This window comes from Sciurus vulgaris (assembly GCF_902686455.1).
Source record: "Sciurus vulgaris genome assembly, chromosome: 9".
Taxonomy (NCBI): Eukaryota; Metazoa; Chordata; class Mammalia; order Rodentia; family Sciuridae; genus Sciurus; species Sciurus vulgaris.
In genome coordinates this window covers 52,487,012-52,506,046 of record NC_136469.1, presented here as the reverse complement: position 1 = coordinate 52,506,046, position 19,035 = coordinate 52,487,012, and the positions used below count along the sequence as shown (strand labels likewise).

General features: G+C 37.2%; 1 protein-coding gene across 1 annotated transcript in view; it reads right to left on the bottom strand.

Moving 5' to 3' along the window:
- DKK2 (dickkopf WNT signaling pathway inhibitor 2) overlaps nt 1–18,850 on the bottom strand; it is a 94,748-nt gene extending 75,898 nt beyond the window's left edge. Inside the window, exon 1 of the mRNA XM_079154714.1 lies at nt 17,855–18,850. Within this exon, the coding sequence (XP_079010840.1) occupies nt 17,855–18,076 (222 nt within the window). The 5' untranslated portion in view covers nt 18,077–18,850. The remainder of the gene's footprint in view (nt 1–17,854) is intronic.
- Between the last annotated feature and the right edge of the window lie 185 nt (nt 18,851–19,035).

Sequence of the window (19,035 nt, the reverse complement as noted above, 5' to 3'; positions counted from 1 at the left end):
ACATTCCCACCATTCTGAGAAGTACCCCAAATTCTGAGAGGTGAAGGGAGGACTCATGAATGACAATACATTATATGGAAGAGGAAATCAAAACCAAAATGTTGGCCCAGACTCTCAGAACAAACCATCCAGCCACAGTCCCAGCTCAATCTGAGTCAGAGGGTTATGTTATCACCTTACCCAGAGCTGTTATTGTTAGGGAGGTATATCTGTTGTCACTGGGAAAATAGCAAAGCCAAATTGTGCTTCCCAATGGAGGAGAGCGTGGTGTCAGAATTTCAAGAAGGTCCAAATCAGGACACCTGTGTGCCAGATCGGCCCAGCTGCACAGGAGGGCTGGCCAGTGCTGCCAAGTCCCATCTGCTCAGCACATGAAATGCCAGTTTCTTTACTGAAGATGGGTTTGAAGGATGGGATTCTTTAAAGAGAAAGCTCACAGCTCGGCTGTGACATCCTTAAACTTTCTCACATTTTAAAATAAACAATTTTAGGAAGAGGGGATTAAAGGCTTATTTCTGAGAGATGACAAGTAGGGTATATTGCAAGCTCCAGAAGAATTGCCTCAGAAGTCCTCCTTCAGATCGGCATTTGGCTTTTCACTCTGGTGACTGATGAAGTATGACTATAACTCTCAGAAAATTCCAGGTGTTAAGCATGTGCACATTCCAAAAATGCTCTATGTCCCTGTGGCTGGGTTTGCAACAATTGGACCAGGAAGGGAATCTCTCTTTTCCCTAGCTCTTATAAAACAATGAGTAATTTGGCCCACACCTTCACTTCCTGATCAATGAAAGTCCTTTTAGAGAAAATATGGCAGGCAATCCAGACACTATTGAACTATTAGTATTTATCTGCCTATTTCCCCTTCACAAAAACTGAAAGTGTAGGAAAAGTATAAACTAACACTCCTTTAAACTTTAAAGGGGCTATATTTCCCACAAACTACCTTTAAATTCTTGTTTAGCAAACTATAACTTTCATTGACTATCAGTGTATTTAACATTTTGGTTTTAGTTGAGACCAAACTCAACTAAAGAGTTGAGAGTACTTTGCTTTGTTGTTTTTAAAGGAGATTTACAATCTGCACCCTTTAGATTCCTCTACAGAAATGAGAACTTCAACAATGTTTCCCAAGTTTATAGCTGTAAACTTACAGCTATATAAAGTTATTAATCTTCAAAAACAAATCAAAATAAAAGTCCAGTATGGCAGAAACAATCTCATTCACTTTCACAAAAAAGAGAAAACAAAATTTAAGTAGTCTTCTTACTGACCTCAGCAAGGCAAAACATTAAACTGAAAACAAATAACTCTGAGTGTGAGGCTCAGTCACCATGGGACCACAGATCCCAAACACTGAGCTTATTCATAACCCTATGGTCATGCTTTTAGCATCTTCCTGCCTGCCTGAATGCCTCCCTCAAATTTGACAGAATATTCTGCACATAACAGAAGCTCATAGAACATTGAATGATTGAGATTAAAAAAAAAAAACTCCTAATAAAAAGTAGGTGTTCAACAAATGTTACCTGTCCCCATCTTCTGGAATCATGAATTGCTTAGATATCCAACTCACTAATGCTAAATGTAGGGTATTGCTAAGAATATACAGGACAGGCATAGTGAGGCCATGCTGAATATCAGACTGCACTGTCTACAGATAAACAATGACTAAGATATGTAATTATTCTATTTTATTTTGTGTATGATTCAGTCATAATTACCTATCAGTTATACTCTTCCTTCCCTCTCCATGCATCTTAACTGCAGAATATCACAACTTCATGTCCTTGCATTAAATCTCACAGTGATGATTACTATTAAGCTAATTGTGTAATTCTTAAATCTGACAGTACATATTTGAAATCAATCATTTGCTTATTGCTTTGGCCATTTTCCCTCTGTTTTAAAATAATTTTTGAAAGTTCAGAACACCTTGGTCATACCATCAGGGCATCCTGTCTATGTAAGCCTCTGACTCTCCCAGAATTGGACTCAAAATAAAATTTAATGGTGTGGTTGGATTGCACTATTCTTTATTAATGTTTACTAGGAACCAGTGTTTTTAGGTCTTCATTTTGTAAGCACTGGACCATTAAATATAGTTGCTCTTTTGTGTTGAAAGCTTGTATTTTCTAACAAGAAAATTCACAGTACACACTCCAATCCAATTTGTAATCAATCTCTGGGATGGCTGTGGCATAAGACCTGAGCATTGGTCACTTTTAACAGTAACCAAGAGAGATTAAAATTCAGTTACAATGCCTTGCAGCTGCTGTGGCTAGGACCCCCTTGGAAATGTAATTTCAAGGGGATTTTTCTTGTTAAAAAGTCATTTCCTTTTGAAGAGTATTGGGAAGATAGCAGCAGGACAAATAGGCAAGCGAGAGAATTTATAAGGATTTCCAAAGAACATTTTGGAAGCATTGTATTAATCTGAACAATTACAAAAGTGTTTTTACGGAGTTAAGAAGTTAAACTCTGAAAATTTTAATAGGATATATTTGCATTTTTAAAAGTAACTTTTGGCAAGACTCATTTTTTTGTCTCAGTGTATACATTTAACAAACAAGTCACACATGAAGTAATGTGTGTCACCAGATTGGACTCCAGGGAATTGCTGGGCATGATTTGTTCCTGCCTCTTCTTTCAGGAAAAGAGTGGGTTTGGGGTAGGGAATGTACTGCTGGCCTACACTCATCAACTACTTCCCGAACAGTGTGATTCTCTCAGAATAGGAACCATCTTACATAAATTCTGACCAGGTTCTTCCAATGGGGAAGACCAGATTGCAAGATACTATTAGAAGTTTTCTTTTTCAACGTTAAGACTTTATACAACCTACTGAGGATTTCTACCTTAAAGTCAATGAGATTGAAAGACTTGCAATTATAATCATATCACTGTGTTAGCTTAGAACATTTTTTGGATATTTTTGGAATTGTTTTGAAAAATTACATCACATTTCTTTGATCTTCACTTTCTGTAAAGTAGTGGGTGTATGAAAAATCAAAAAGTCACTCAACAAGAATTTTGGATGCTACATGTTAATCAATATGCACAACATTGTTTATGGTCATAAATTATGACCTCAAAGAAATAAACATATAAATCACTTTTGAAGGTAGTTTCCAAAAATAGTCTACATTACAATAACAAGGAATGAGTTTTTTGCAGTGACTAATTTGGAAAAATAATATTGTCATGTGACTATCTTAAAACTCTATGATAATGTTTTGAATGTGTATCTTTAAAAAGTTTCTTTTCTCAATATATTTCAGCATGCATTTTGTTTCTGTGCCCTCCCTGTAGGAAAAGCTCATCCCTTTGACTTGATATTCGCCCCACCAAGCCATGGTGAGGTCACTGCTGACTTTAACACTCCATCTTTGTTATTTCTTCCCATACTTCTAATTCTTTGTAAGTCTGCCTTTTCCCACTAATGTTTCTTTAGTCCTTTCTAAATTATAAAATTAGAATCATACTTCCTCAGGGAGTTGTGAGGTATTTACAAAGGAAAAAATATTCAAACTTCAATTCCTTTTAAAATACTTGGAAAATAAAAATTCAATCTCACTTCCTTACATTATTGCCATAATGTCCAACACCATCAGCCCTCTGCATGACTTTTTACTGATATAATCACTCCTACAAGTCATCCTGATTTCCTGTCAATGCATGCAGAGTATAATTGGTGAAGAATAGCTTCATTACATTTTCCGTTAATGAGGAAGTGATTTTGTGTGGAGATTGATATTTAGCTTTGTGTCATTCATGGGTTATTAATCTACAATAGAAAGCAGAATGCTCTCAATTTTAACATAAGAAATTAGATAACTGAGAAGCAATATAAGTATTCATCCTTAGAAATCTTTGTAAAAAAGGAAATTTCATTAAGTTGTTCAGTTATAACACTGTATGAGAAATAAAAAGTATGAATGATTTTTTGAAGGCTCTTTTTTTTTGACCATCTACTCTTTATTAAATAAGTAAAATAGATGAAAAAAGAATATTTTCTCTTTTCATTTGAAAAAAACATGACTCAATCATACAGTACTTATAACTATATCTAGAGAGTTGCTATAATGGATTAGATTGAGTGCAGGATCTAGGTTTATGACAACCTCATTTAAATCCTCACACTCCCCTGCTAGCTGTGTGGACCTTGGGCAAGTAACTTAATTTCTTGGGTTTATATTCTAAAATAAGAATAATATCTATTTAAGTTTTAATTTAAAACAGACCATTAAGTGGGCAAATTACCCAGCTCACTGCACAATTTGTAGTAGGTGCTCAGTAAAGTTACAACATTATCATGGCAATTAGTCTGCCATTCTTTGTGTGATAAATTTGGCCTTTGAATAAATGATTAAAAGACAAATTGAGATTATTGTTGTTATCTAGTACTAGCCAAATGAAGATTTGGAAATAAAAGTAAGGTTACTACTGTTGGAGAAAACAGCTCGTCTCTCACATTAAAAGTAACCATGGGATGAAGGCAGCCATCCCAGAGTGGATGAGCTGTGAAGCCTGTTAGAACATCCCACGTTTCCGGGAACAAATAGACTTTGCAAACGTGAATCAACTGGCTAGGGCTGGTGAGGGCTTAGCAAGATTACATAGGGTTAGCCTCTTTTAGCCTTAAAATTTCAACTGAATTTCTCAAGTACATAGTGTCATTACTATATAGGCCCAGGACCCAATATAGCATATGTACCTTGTAAATATTTGCTGACCATGATTACAGTGTCTAATACATCTAAGGAGTAAGTAATTAGCCAGCTGATTCAGGTAAGTTGACTGAAAAAGTTCATTCACACCTAAGTTCTGAAAGGTACCAATAAAAGATCTCTGGTTTGTTTCTCTGGCCTCTGACTTATGTGAGCAGCATGGCAGGGTGACTGACTATACAGAATCAAGTAAGATACTTGGCTTTCAGCTGTACTACACACAAACTGTGTAGCTCAAGGGACAAAGTCAAGAAAGAAACACAATGATGATGTTGAGGGGCATGTTGAAAAGTTTAACCTTCATGCTCTAGAACTGGGCATAGATGCAAAATCATCTGATCAGATTTTTACCTTAGGAAGTTCACATCAGAAGTAATGTGGAGGACACTTTGCAGAAGTGCAAACCTTTTATAATATTGTATTGATCTATTGTGAAATAATAATGCTACTGTATGAATCAAGGTGACAATAAAGCAGCAAGAGAGATCCATATTAAGGAAGTATAATCTTATAAGTTAGGGAATAATTGCTTTAATGTAAGACAGAAAGTGGGGAATTTAAACTTTTGAAATTGGACAAATAGTTGGGTGGTGATGCTAATGACATGTAAGGAATACATACAAGAAGCAAGTTTAAGAAAAATAAACAAAGGTGTTTAGTTTTGAGTATGTTTAGTCTGAATTGTCTATCAGGTGTCCAAGTGAATTTAACCCATGGGAAGATATACATATGGATCTTTTCCTGAGAATCCAATCATATTATTAATTGTTTCTGAACTTTTGCTTCACTTTTGCCATTGCAGTCTCCCATTTTGCAGTTTTTCTGGAAATTATAATCAAGTTTTCTTCCTTTTATTAAAGGATAATAATCATGTTTACAAAATTCATTACTTTTGCTCATTTACCAAGGACACTAGATGTTAATCATATTCAGAGCTGGCTAAATTAGGACTAATCATTTATTTTGGAAAATAATTTAGAGTTAAAAGAAAAGAATCACCACAAAAAGATATGGAAAAACCTTAGTTGCCTATTGTGAAATTATTTTTTAAAACTCAGAAAAAGTAACCTATTATATAATTCCAACTATGTGATATCCTGGAAAAGACAAAGATAGTAAAAAGTTAAGTGGTTACCAGGGATTAAGAAAGAGGAAAAGAAGAATAGAAGAAGAATGTAGGGTAATATAATGGTGGATACCTGTCCTCACACGTTTGTCAAAACTCATAAAATGTCCAACACAGAGATTGAAACCTACGGTAAATTATACAGTAGTTAATAATAATGTATCAATATTGGCTTATCGATTGTAACAAATATACTGCCCTAATGCAACTTGTAAATAATAGGGGAAATGGGAAAAGGGGAGGAAAAGAAGCCTCTCTGGAACTCTCAGTTCAATTTTTTCTCTAAACCTAAAACTGTTCTAAACATAAAGTTGATTAATATAATTTAAAGAGAATCACACTGGTTCCAACTGAACACGAATTTTGCCCTGATATTCTAACATGTATTTCTATTGTATTTACTGCACTGAGATTCCTAGACAGGTAACATGAACCATCAGTTATTGCATTGCTTGGTAGGAAATGCTGCTAAGCGATACAGTAATGTGTTTTCAACAGCTTTGAAAGATATCTGCTTTCCTGTTTGATAAGTTCTTGACAAAGCATATTTCCTCTGTCCCAGTCTATGTGGTTCCACAGCAATATGACTTTGTTTTACAATTGGCCATTTCTCTATACTTTATCTGTTATGAACCCTGTAAACTATACATCCCAAGTATGGTTCTTAATTAGTTTCAGACCCTTACCAATACATCAATTTCTATTGCTGAGTCCCTTACCATACCTTTCCAAGGGGATTAATATATATATGTATAAACACACAGATAGATAGACACACACACACACACACACACACACACACACACACACACACACCCTGCACATCCTGGTGATGATAGGAAAAAGAGGCCTGGGGCTCTTCTTGAATGTCATGGGCAAGATATTCTAATAGCAGGAAAGAGAGCTGATTGTAGCCTACAAAAAAATGAAAAATAACTCTTCCCTTAGAAACATGAAAGCATTGCAATACTGAAATTTTTGAAGAAATCTAAGAAAATCAAAGCAAATAGGCCAAAAAAGTGGAAAACAAACCAATAAAAAAAGAAGAAGGAGAATCACTTTCCACTTTCAATCTCTGTCTTTATTTTTTTACAAAGGTAAATTGATCAAAATGGAAATTATTTATGACTTTAGAATCACAAATTATTCCTGAGTTGATGTGATTGAATTCATAGTTTTCTCTCATAAATTCAGGGTGAAAAGGTCTTAAATTTGCTTTTGGTAAATAAGATGTCATGATGCTGGTACAAAGAAGCAATGTGTTATGGTCTCCAAAGTGACAGGGAAAGATACTACTATTACAACAACCATTATACGGATGAGAAAATCACAGCTTGAAGGTGTGAAGAGATTTCGTCAATGTCCAGCACATTAAAAGGTAGACCGATCAGGTCTGCTGAGTCTACAACCAGTGCTCTCTCAGGCTCACTGCTATCCTATGCAGAAATTATAACCATCTTCAACAACAAATTCTTAGAAACAAAGTTATGTGGTATATGTGGCATTTACCCAGAGGGAACAATACTCATGTGCAGTAACAGATGCGGATTAAATATGCCACAAATATCAAAACATTAAATGCCATGTATTAATTGCTCACATACTGCTGAAAGTGGAGAAAGAGAAGAGGTTAAGCACATGCCCAGGTGAAGAGATCCACCACATCCCCACCAGAGCTGACCTGAAGTTAAAGAAGGTTAAGTGGAAGACGCCTGAAAAGATGGACGATTCTCTCCACGAAGTCCGGCTTGCCTCTAACTTGCCTGCCAGACTGAGCATTTCCTAAAATAATGCTGATCTCCAAGCACAGTATCCCAAGATCCCTGCCTGGGAAGGGTTGTAGTTTAATGGGCCAGTGGTATTTAAACTGCAGATCTTTATCAATCAATTCAATAAGTCATGACTGGCATTAAGAAGTCAAAAAAATAAAACCCCAAAAGAATAGAAAACAAAATAAATAAAACCCCAAAACAATAGAAAATCACAGAGCAGAAGGGAATAAAAGAACTAAAATGTAAAAATGTCAAATTGCATTACCTATCATAAGAGCATTTGTGTTTGAAAATGTTTTCAGGGGTGTGGAGGTGGAGGTAATACTGATCACTGTCTAAAATATATTTATTTCTCTGGCAGAAAGTTTTAAAGCCTTGGCCCCCAGCTCATGATGCTTGGACCAATGCCAAGCAATCTGCATTTGCAGCAGCCTGCTATGGCTTGCCTTCCTTTGTGCCTCCTGCCATTCCAGTGCAGCCCCACAGCCAGGATTCTTGCTAATCACATCATTAAAGTATCAGAACTGAAAAATTGAGCAAGGACAGCACCGTCAGAGCCCCTTTCCATCATTAATTTTGTTTAAAATCTACTGACATAGATGTCAATATGGCATTGCAATCTTTGATAGTATATTTGAACATGCACAAATTTGCAGCTGAAAGAGTTCTACAAACAATTTATCTCCCATCAATCTTTCAATCAACTCAAGATAACTGAATTTAATTCATGCACTGAGCTAGTGTAGATTTCACAGAAAGCATTGCTTTTGGATATTTGAAAGACTTGTTTTAGGAGTCAGAGGATTCAAGTTCCAACAAGAATTCCTTTGTCATGGTGTACTACTATCTTAGTACCCTGGGCAGATCATGAACATCTCCAGGCCTCATTCCCTCAAGTATAAAATGAATGTGTTAAACTAGAGGACTTCTCTTGTCCTTGCAGGTCTAACCATATCCTATTTTAGTCTGTCATACAAGTTCTTGAAATATTTAAGTGATAAAAGATTCCCTTGGTTCCTTCTACAAACCTCTCCATCTTGAACAACAATGATTAAAAACATTTGAAGAATTTTCTTACTTGGTGAATAAATATTCAAGAATTGTTTAAAAGTCTATCAGTTTGAAAGTAAATAGTAAGGGGATTTTTTACACTGAAGGCAAGTCATCATTTTTATAGAGCAAATAGTACATAGCAAAAAAAAAAAAAATACTCTTTAGTGCATAGTCCAAGCAATAGAAATAAATATTGCATAGTGTTTGAAATATGTATGCATATTTTATACTATGAGCATAAAGGATAAGTACTTGCACAGTCCAATCAGACCCAAGTCTTTTAACCACAGATCTTACAGAGAAAAAAAACGACAGCCATTTAAACTCCAAGCATTCAAATAAGTAGGGTTAATAAAACAAAAGGCACCTCTCTTGATGGAGACACAAATAGTATTCTTTCATCACCAGCAAGTGCTGAACCAGAACAGAGCATGGGAAGAACTGTGGGCAATCAGACTTGATTCTTATAGTCTATACTGATCTGCAGGTTTTTAAAATAGTTATGAAACATTATAAAACTCAATCACCTGATTTCTGACAATTTGAATTTAGACAGAAAAGATTTACCTTTTGTTTTGCAGGGTTTTTGTTGTTGTTGCTGTTGCTGTAGCTATTATTTTTTGCATGATTTCTAAAACTTTTGAGCAAGAAATGGGACTCAGGAGTTTGTTAGATTAAAGCAGGTATCTATGTATGTGACCAATGATTCTAAAAAAGGAGAAAAATATCAGAAAAGGGAAAAAAAAATGTGTAACCAAAAGAAAAGGGGCTATGAGGAAATGTTCATGTTTTTGAGTAGATGTTGCAGAGGAATTAGTGAATGGAATAAAGAGAAATGAGTCAGAGAAGAAAACAAAATAGCATAATAGTGTGAAGCAAATGAATCAGTGAGGTATAAAGAATAGATGATAGGCTGCAGAGTACAGAGGATGATTATTGGGAAAAAAGTTTGTGGATTTCAAGAGGTTAACACAAACCCTGTGGAGCCAAATGCCCATAAATTCCTTAGGTTAGGATGAACAGGTGAAAACCACTATTTGAATATGATTATAATTTCAGATGATTTTAAGTGATAATCTTCCCCTCTGCCTTCCCATTCAGATGTTGTTTTCTTGTCCAGATAGAAGCATTTACTGGCAGTCTGTATCTAATGTTAAAGAAACTTACCCCCCACTTTCATGAGATGAATTTCACTCTCAATTAAACATTCTTAAAATATTTCAACTTACCTGTACCTTGAAAAACATAACTCAAAATGAAGAAAAAGTAAAGGGGATCAGGGGACAGGATGGAAATGAGTCCCCAGCTTTTGAGTCCTTCTAGTAGAGATGGTTGACCCTCAACAAAGATTGGCAACCTTCTAATTCCCTGCCAACTATGTGGGCCCAGACACTGCAGGAAGTTGAGAGTCTTATCTTTGCAGGGACTACTTACCGGGGACAGTATCGAATTCATGCTAATGAGAGCAGACACGCCCATGTCATTTAATGACTGGTTCCTGTGGTTAGACAACTAATATAGCCTTGATTCGTAGGACCTCCACTTACTGTGATTTTATTTTTATTTTCAATGTCTGGGGTACCCTTGCCTCTATGTTCCTTCCACAGTTTCACCAATTACTTAATTATGTGCTTGTTTGCTTATTTTCTATAAGACAACACTGATTTAGCATCCCTACATTCAAAATGAGGAATGTGACAGCAAGGGTGTGGTTGTGTGGTTATTTTGTCTTGTTTTGTTTTACAGTTCTTAGTCTTGGTGTAATTGAGTTCATTTGTTTCCTTCATGTACATCATGTGCACTAGTTTAGTCAACCCCACGTTATTCTCTAGGGAGATTAAGCAGTCACGTTTTATTTTGTGCATGAGTACTTAACTTTCTTCTGTAATGGTAGTAGTAATAAATGACATCAGTACATTAACTATATGTGCTTTCCTCTTGAATATTTTTATATGTTATCTCATGTGCCCAGTAAGTTAAATATTATTAAGATTATAGTTGCTGTTATTATTGTTATCATTGTGATCCCTATATTGTAGATTAGGAGGAAAAAAATCACTAGGGACATTAAGTGACTCTTCCAACACTATTAAGCTAGTCAGTGGTGAGCTGGAATTTGGAACCTGTTAGAAAACTGTAGTGCTATAAAGCCTCTACAGACCATCTGATTCTCTGAAAGCAGTTTAGGAGGGGACAAAGCCAAGGAAAAAGCAAAAGCAATAGCAAGTTCTAAAACATGACAATCTCCCCCATATCTGATGAGGGTGAAAGGGATGCCAGTCAGACCCTGGTAAAGAAGTCATCAGGAAGGCCAGTGTGCATGGCGGTGCTCAGGTTCAGGGAGATGGGCATAGGGAAGTGTGCTGTTGGCATGAGCATAGAAGAGTTCATCCAAGAGCACCCTCTTCTTCTAAGGGAGACACCATTCTTGAATTGGAAAGAGATTTGGAGGGGTTTTGGGGGGAGTATGTTTTCCTTGCCAAGAGTGAAGTTCCCTGGCAGGGAGAAACGTGGAGGCAGAGATGAAAACCATGTACTGCTATGCTGCCTGTTTTTGTATCCATGGAATTCTAACATGCTTTAGGCTACCCAGAGTAGCAGTTGGCAGAAATAGTGGGTTTGGATTTCATTGTGGCTTTTAATAAAATAAGGGTTATACCCATGTCATTAAGAAGTAAAAGAAAAGTCCATGTTCTCTCTTACACCAAGAATAAGTTTACTATGTTGCAGCAACATAGCCAGGTAGTTGAGTAAACAGGTTAAAACACTGAATTGCTTAGGTTTAGACTTTAGCTTTCTTACCTTACTGCTGTGTGAACTGTATGAATGGCATAATCTTTCTCTGTCTCTGGAAAATTAATGTTTCCATCATTTATCAAATAATTCATTTATAAAAAGAAGGCTGAGATTAGGATTAGACTCAAAAGGCTGTCTCCAGAATCAAAAGAGTTAATGCAAACCAAGCATTTGGAGTTGTGCCTGGCACAGAGTGAATGATTAATCCTTGGTACCTTTTACTGTAATTTAAAATGTGCCATAACCGCTTGCAAGCCAGTTTAAGAAAATAAAACATCTGAAGATCACTCAATTCATCCAGTCTCCAGATGCTTTATCTTATTCCACAAGATAAAGTAAAATATGGAAAGCAAGCCTCTCTTAGGATAGGTTTGGGTGGGTCGACCATGTTCAGAAGTCACTTCCCCTGATTGTAATGCTTTGTTTTGCCATTTTAAAGTGCTTATTTATTCATTGATTTTTAAGTTCATTTTAGACAGGATAAGGGCAGTTAAAGGTATCATTATGACATATTTAATCTATTCTGTGTACCAAATTATAAATACTTCAATGATTCAACCAATAAAATTAGATACTGCAAAGTATTTTTAAATGTATCTGATGTACATTGTTCCCTTTGAGTATGTAAGGCAGATAATATTATTTTTAAACTTTGCTACTTTTGTGTTCTTGCTGATTCCATTTCTGCATTTGGAGTATGCAGATAAATCTAAATTAGTATTAAGAACCCACAAAAGTAACCTGTTGCACAGGCTCAGTCATCGTGGATCATGTTAGAACTGCAATTCTGTTTTTAGTGCTACACAAATTAATTACTTGAGTTAAAATATAACAATTTAGATACAATGTTGAAATACCTAGTCTTAAAAAGTTTATCTGATTTGATTTACCATCTCTCAGAAAAGAATTTATGAGATAAACTCTCCAAAGGACATTCTATTAGATATTGGTGTTATTTCATGACCTTCCCACCTTTGGTCTGAACCCAAAGTGGGCAGTGATCCAAGTCAGCATGAGACACTTATTAGGAAGCCACTCTTTAAATATTTTGATGGTGACATTTCTTCCTGTGGACAGATGTTCCTATTAAAAAAAAAAAAAAACTCCCAAGTTTTTTATTAATTGACCTCTTTGTTTGAATGGTTTATATTCATCCTAACAAAAAAATTTAAGAAAAATATGATGTTTTGCTCTAATTCCTGGCAAAGTAATAAAAAGAGAAGAGAAAAATTGACTTCCACTCACCTTATATGGTAACTTAAAATTTTTGTTATGCATCCCATATTTAATCTTTCTATATAATTTTAAAACAATGTCACAAAATGCAAGTATCTATCCACTAATTATTATCAATCTTATTTTCTTTTGGCTTTTGCTTCAGATTTAAAAAATGACTCAGTACAAGGCTCATGCAGACACAAGTATCACAGAAATCTTTACAATGATTAGATAAATAGCTACAAGCCACTTTATCTTCTTTTTATAGATGAACAACTAGAGGTATAATGAACTAAAACAACTTTAACAGATTGTCAGCAAGTGACAGGTAGAGATAAGATGCTAATTCATTGTGATATTTCCTCAATATCAAAAAATGTGTAGCCGTGACTAAAAATAGTAAATATATTAAGTGTATTTCCTCTACAACTTCACAGATGACTTTATTCTACATTTAAAATGATTACGAAGAAAAAAGAAAAGTGCCACTATTCTCCTAAAATCGAATGGACCAGTTACCTTTCTATGACATTGCCTTATCTTTAAAAACTATAGATTCGAAACATTCTGGGAAGGAGGCAGGGGGCAGAAGTTTGTCAGAGTGAAAACTAAAGACGAATACAGCAGGGTCAGTGTCACAGCTGGAGCAAGTTAAGGTACCTTGTCCTCTTGCTCTCTCGAGTCTAGCACAAAAATAAATTAATGGATACTTAGATTATAATTAAAATTCTTTTCTTGCTATTTGTGAGATAAACTTCAACTTGTATCAACTATCAATTCTCCATGATTTACAATGAAAGAAAGGAATCTTAATGTAGGGTTACAAAATCTGTCAAGTTCCTCTGAAAAATTTAACTTTAAAAATATTTGTTTTTAATGTCATCGGATGTCTAAAATGGATTAGCAGATTATGTACTCTTCAGCGGGTGAAAGTTAGGCTGGGGTTAAAAGAAAAAGTAACCAATAATTTCAGAAAGTAAACAGATCACCTACACACAGTAGAATACTTAGGGTTATTTCAGTGAGCACTTCATGAATATTCGTGAGTACACATAAATATAGCATTTTATTTTAAAGATGCAATCTACAAATGATAATTTTCTCTAATTGCTCCTCAAATTGTTTCAATATATTTTAAGATTTCTTTTCTAACACATAACTGCTTCTATTCCACTGTCCTTCAAATGTCCAAGTTATATTAGAAAATCATGGAATCTGAATTTACATTAAACATTTGCAGATTCTCTTTAAAGATACATGCCAAGAAGTTTATCTACATTTAAAATAAAATTGTTTTGTCACTGTTCTACTCATCACTTTTAAAATAATTTCAAAATACTACATTGTATTCAAATTAAATTCATCTGTTAGTCTCAATAAGAAAAAGCAATGAGTAAAGAATGAGAAGTTATTACAAAATAACTGCAGAAGGTTTTACAATCACACAAAAAAGTGTGAATTATAAAGGTAAAATGATTATTTTAATTGCTTGGGCATTTTAAAAATTAGTTTCAAAGGTGGACTATAAATTCAACACCACAAACACCAGAGGTGATGTCAAACAACGGCACACTTAACTATATTTATCTGCATGATATTGAAGGTCTTGTTCAAAACTAGTTTTGATTTTGAACATTTGAAATACTCTCCTAAGGAATTTAAATACATATATATATATATATGCAATAGTCCTGCAATTTTATTTATCCCAAGATGTACACATACATGCACTACCTTTTAAAATCCATTAGCAGTAACTGCAAATGGAATGTAAAATTAAAAATTAACATAACTTATCCAATAAAATAATGTTTGCTAATTCTTTATCAACCATTTGAATGCTACTACTCTCAATTCTCTATGTCGGTTTCTGTCAACTCAAAACGGTGTCTTTGGAAGAAAACCTAAGAATGAGAACTTTAATGCTTTGGAGAACAATATGTCTTATCTCTGGGCCTTCTAAATCTTTCTTAAAATTTAAGGACACATTTTCTAGGAGTAATTTACAAATAATCCACCATGACCATAGAACAAATAGAACTCCTATAAATAAGAATGTTTCTCTTCCTACGAAATCAGTCTACAGCGAATCAAGCAAACTATGGAGACCAGTTAGTCCCATTTTCACTTTGTAGCTTAGGGAATTTTTTAATTTCTTCAAAAATTTCTTCAACAATGGCAGCAAAATTTTTATTTTAGTTTTCTATCCTGAAAAATTAAATTAGATAATTGTTAAATTTCCATTTATGCAAAAATGATGAAAGGGTAAGTTTTTAATCTGCCAACTTGATGTTGCATCCTAAAGATTCTTATCCCTGTATTTCTGAATGGCATATATTTCAACACCATCAATCATGGACACAGGAGTTGGGGAAATCAAACTCATTAGGCCTCAGGATGACAACATATAACTAGATACTTTGATTATTTTGACACTTGGCTTTCAATCTTCTCTACCATATTTTGTTATTATGAAAGATAAAAATTCAGAGTGGTTTAATTTCAAGTCTAAAGATTTCCCTATAAATGGAAGAGCCTTCTTCCCCCTTTAGGTGTCTTTATCATTTACATCCTGTTTTTGAAAATAAGAATACTAAGAATTTTGGTAACTATATACTAGAGGAACACAGAAGATAGAAAGACTAACCAATATTCAAATAATTCCTCTTTCTGCTTCAAAGAGAAAATCTATTTGGTTCTTCACAACAGTACATTTTAGGTCATCAGCTAGAGAAGGTGGGGAGGTGGAATATATGGAATGTAGTCCTCCCCTTTATTATCTATCCTGCTATTCAACCCAAGATTTTGTTTTGCTTTATTGTTAACTGCAAAATACTACAATTTTCTCAAAAACTTAATGTCAAATTTTGAGGATCTGTTATTACACTTAGGTATGCATAATGAAACACATTTCATAGAACTACTGACTTATGGAGGACATATCAGAAATTCAATTCATTTGTAAAGTAAATAAAACTTCAATTTGACGAGATGCAAATAGAATTGCAAACCCTAAGCAACAAAATTAAGTAAATACTTGGAGAAATAGCAAAATAACCATTATACATAATGTATAACTATTTACAAACAGGTACACTACAAAATATAAAGGAGAAACTAGGTTCGGAGATCAGTACATCAGTCGACTCTGTAAGGCCACAACTAGTGACAGTGTTTACATAAGTCATCATTTGACAGAGGAACATCGGGTATTGGGGTCCAACTGTATGACAGAAACAAAATAAGCTTTATAGGAACTCCCAGAATTTACATGGATTAGAATTGAAAGCAACCTCTCTCCTTGTAGAAACTATACATTATGCTCACTTAAACTGATAATGTGGAGTTAGAAGTCAGTAGCGTTAAAGAAGTCTTCTGATGTAGATTAAGGGTATACATTCTTTCTAACCCTTATCCCATCTCATAATGAACTTCCAAGAAACCATTATTATTCATTGCTGTTTAAAATGTCAGGGTTTTTCCCAGGAAGAGGAAAAGGGTATGAACGTGGTAACGTAAGAGCTGAGGCATATGAATGTTTGCTAGGATGCACAAAGGTTTCATAAGTATATGCCAAGTGTTCCTATGTAAGTGCTAGGTACTAGGGTGTATAGCTTATTTCCTTGAGTCCCTAAATGAATAAAGAATGAGAAAGAGAAATAGTAGAGAAAGAAAGAAATAGAAGAGTGGAGCGTAGAGAGAGAGAGAGAGGGTGAGAAGAGAGAAAGAGAGAAAGAATAAGAAAAGAAAGAAAGAAAGAAAGAAAGAAAGAAATAGAGAAAAAGAAAGAAAGAAAAGAAAAGATAAGAAGAAAGAAAAGAAAGAAAGAAAGGCAGGCTGTGATTACAGATCTTGCAATCCTTTGAGAAAATAAGCCGAAATATTTGACATTTTCAAAGTCCGTGGGAAAGACATTCTCAAACTGGCGAAACTAGCAAAATTGTCCCCGTGAAGGGCGAGTAGGGGGCCAAGCTGCGGGCCTGAGTTTCCCTAGCGGACCAACCAGAACCCGCCTGGCTGGTCATCCCTCACCCTGCAGCCCTGTGGTTGTGGGCAGAGGCGGCAGAGGACACTCAGAGTTACACAGAACGCAGCAGCAGACGCTTCTGAGGAAGAAAGAAAACACGGATCTAGGGGCATGGATCACAGCCGCCTGGGGCTGACACGTGCTGTGCAAGGTGCGTGTGCTGGCTTTTGGTTTTGGCCTCCCACAAAAGGAGCAGAAGGTGGAGCTGTTGTGGTTCTCAGTACCCACAAAGCCCCCTCTCCTGGCCGCTGTAAGTCGGCCACAGTTGGTGCCCACTGTGCGCTTGGACTCTGTAAGTATCTATTTGTGCAACTGTTTGCCAGTGACTGTTAATCTGTCTGTGTCACACAGAGTCAGAGTCGCCCACAGGAACTTCCCTCTCGCAAAAACATCTCTGGCGTCCTTGCTATATCTCCGGCGCTTAGGACGCTGTCATGGGCACCTCATCATTCTGCTACCTCCTGGATGACTTATTTACAATTCTACATGAGTGAGAAAAGTGCATCTATGGAGTTGTTTTCTACCTGTGACCTTACTTCTTTGAAGGAGGAAAGTGCTTGGGAGAGGAGAACCTGAAAAGAGGCAAACCTCTTACAAATTGTAAAACATAATGGGCGCCCAGGACCTGGACTCTGCCCAGTCTGCAATCCCGCTCTGCCACTTACACCAGCTGTGCGCCTGGGGCAAATCACTTATCTCTCAGTGACTCAATTACTCCATTATGGAATAGAAAAAGCAACATCGCCTGCAGTATAATAGAATTGTGAAGACTAAACTAGTGAACATGTAAAGAGCCCAGAAGAGTGCCTAGCACGTAATAGTTGCGATGGGTTAGATATTAGCATCTTTATCAGCTGCATCCCCTTGGAACGCACTAGATCTTAATAAGTGCCCAAATCCCAAAACAAATGTGAGGCAGAACCCTAACCCGCCCATTCCATGCAAGCAGCAACCAACCACCCAGACACCCGAGCCAGTGCAAACTCAGCTTTAGGGACACCCTCCCCAGCTGTTGGCGCGCCACACCTGAAGTCGCGCTCCGACTCTTACCAGGCTCAAAGCCCAAGGGCACGCGCAAAACCTCTGCTCCCTATCTCTCCTGGCTGAACAGCGTGTTTGGGGATTTTCCTACCTGCCCCAGGTTTTTGCCCTTCTTACTGCCGCCGAAAGCCAGTCCTTGGTATATGCCCGCAGATCGATTGGCGGCCTGGGCAGGCGTCTCCCCGCCCAGAGAGGACTTGATAGAGTTGAGTTTGGTCCGCGAGCTGCCGAGCTGTGAGCTCTCCACCATCAGCACCGCGGCCAGTAGGAGTAGGCAGCGGGACGAATCCTTGCCCCGCATCAACGCGGCCATCTCCCGGCGAGGTGTTCCGGGGAGGCGCAAAGCCCCGAGGGATGCGAATGTAAGAGTAAAGAAGGACCCCAACACGGGACCCGTCACGTGGGGCGCAGAGGGCTCGCAGACACTGTTCCCCCAACCCTTCCTGGCTCGGGGACCAAAGACCGTGTGAACTCAGTCTCACGCCTTAAGCCAGGAGCCCAGGAGCGAGCACGACACAAGCGAGACCCGCTTCTCCACCAGGGCAGGAAGTTTCTGCAGTAACTGCAAGCAATCAAAGGCGAGGCGCCTTCTCGCCAAGGAGGCGTGACCCAAGGTGCAAGAAGACCCAGCCCGGCGGATCGCAACGATTGTGTTGGTCCTTCCTTTGCACCTCAGAGTTCACTCCGGAATCTCCGCGTTTCAATCCTTCTCTTAAGTGATCAGTTACTTCGCCTTTCGTCTTGGTTGGTTTTCTCTCCTCTTTTTTCCAGACTCTTAAAGTCTCAAACTTTTTTGAGACCTTAATGTCTCAAACTTTGCAGGTTATCAGGCTCTATAAAGGGGGATTAGGAGTCGCCTCCGGACCCGACCCTGGAGATCCTAGGGGAGCTGAGGTCCCCCCGTGCGCGTTCTTACAGTCACTCCGAAGCGCGCTTGCTTCTGTTTCTCACAGGGCAGTCACCCTTGCCAGCAGCGACACAGCGATGCCCTGCCCTGGGTGCAGACTTGCGCTCCGCGCAGACTAGTGCTCACTCACTGTAGCGCTCTCTCTCTCTCTCTCTCTCTCTCTCTCTCTCTCTCTCTCTCTCTCTCCTCTCCCTCTCTCTCTCCTCACTCTCTCTCCTCACTCTCACTCTCCTCTCTCTCTCTCTCTCTCTCTCCTCTCTCGCTCTCTCATCCCCCTCTGTTCTCTCTCCCGCCCTCGCTTTTATAGCTTCCACAGGTGGGTTTTTCCTCCGCCCCCAATTCAAGAGTGACAAAGTGTGCAAACG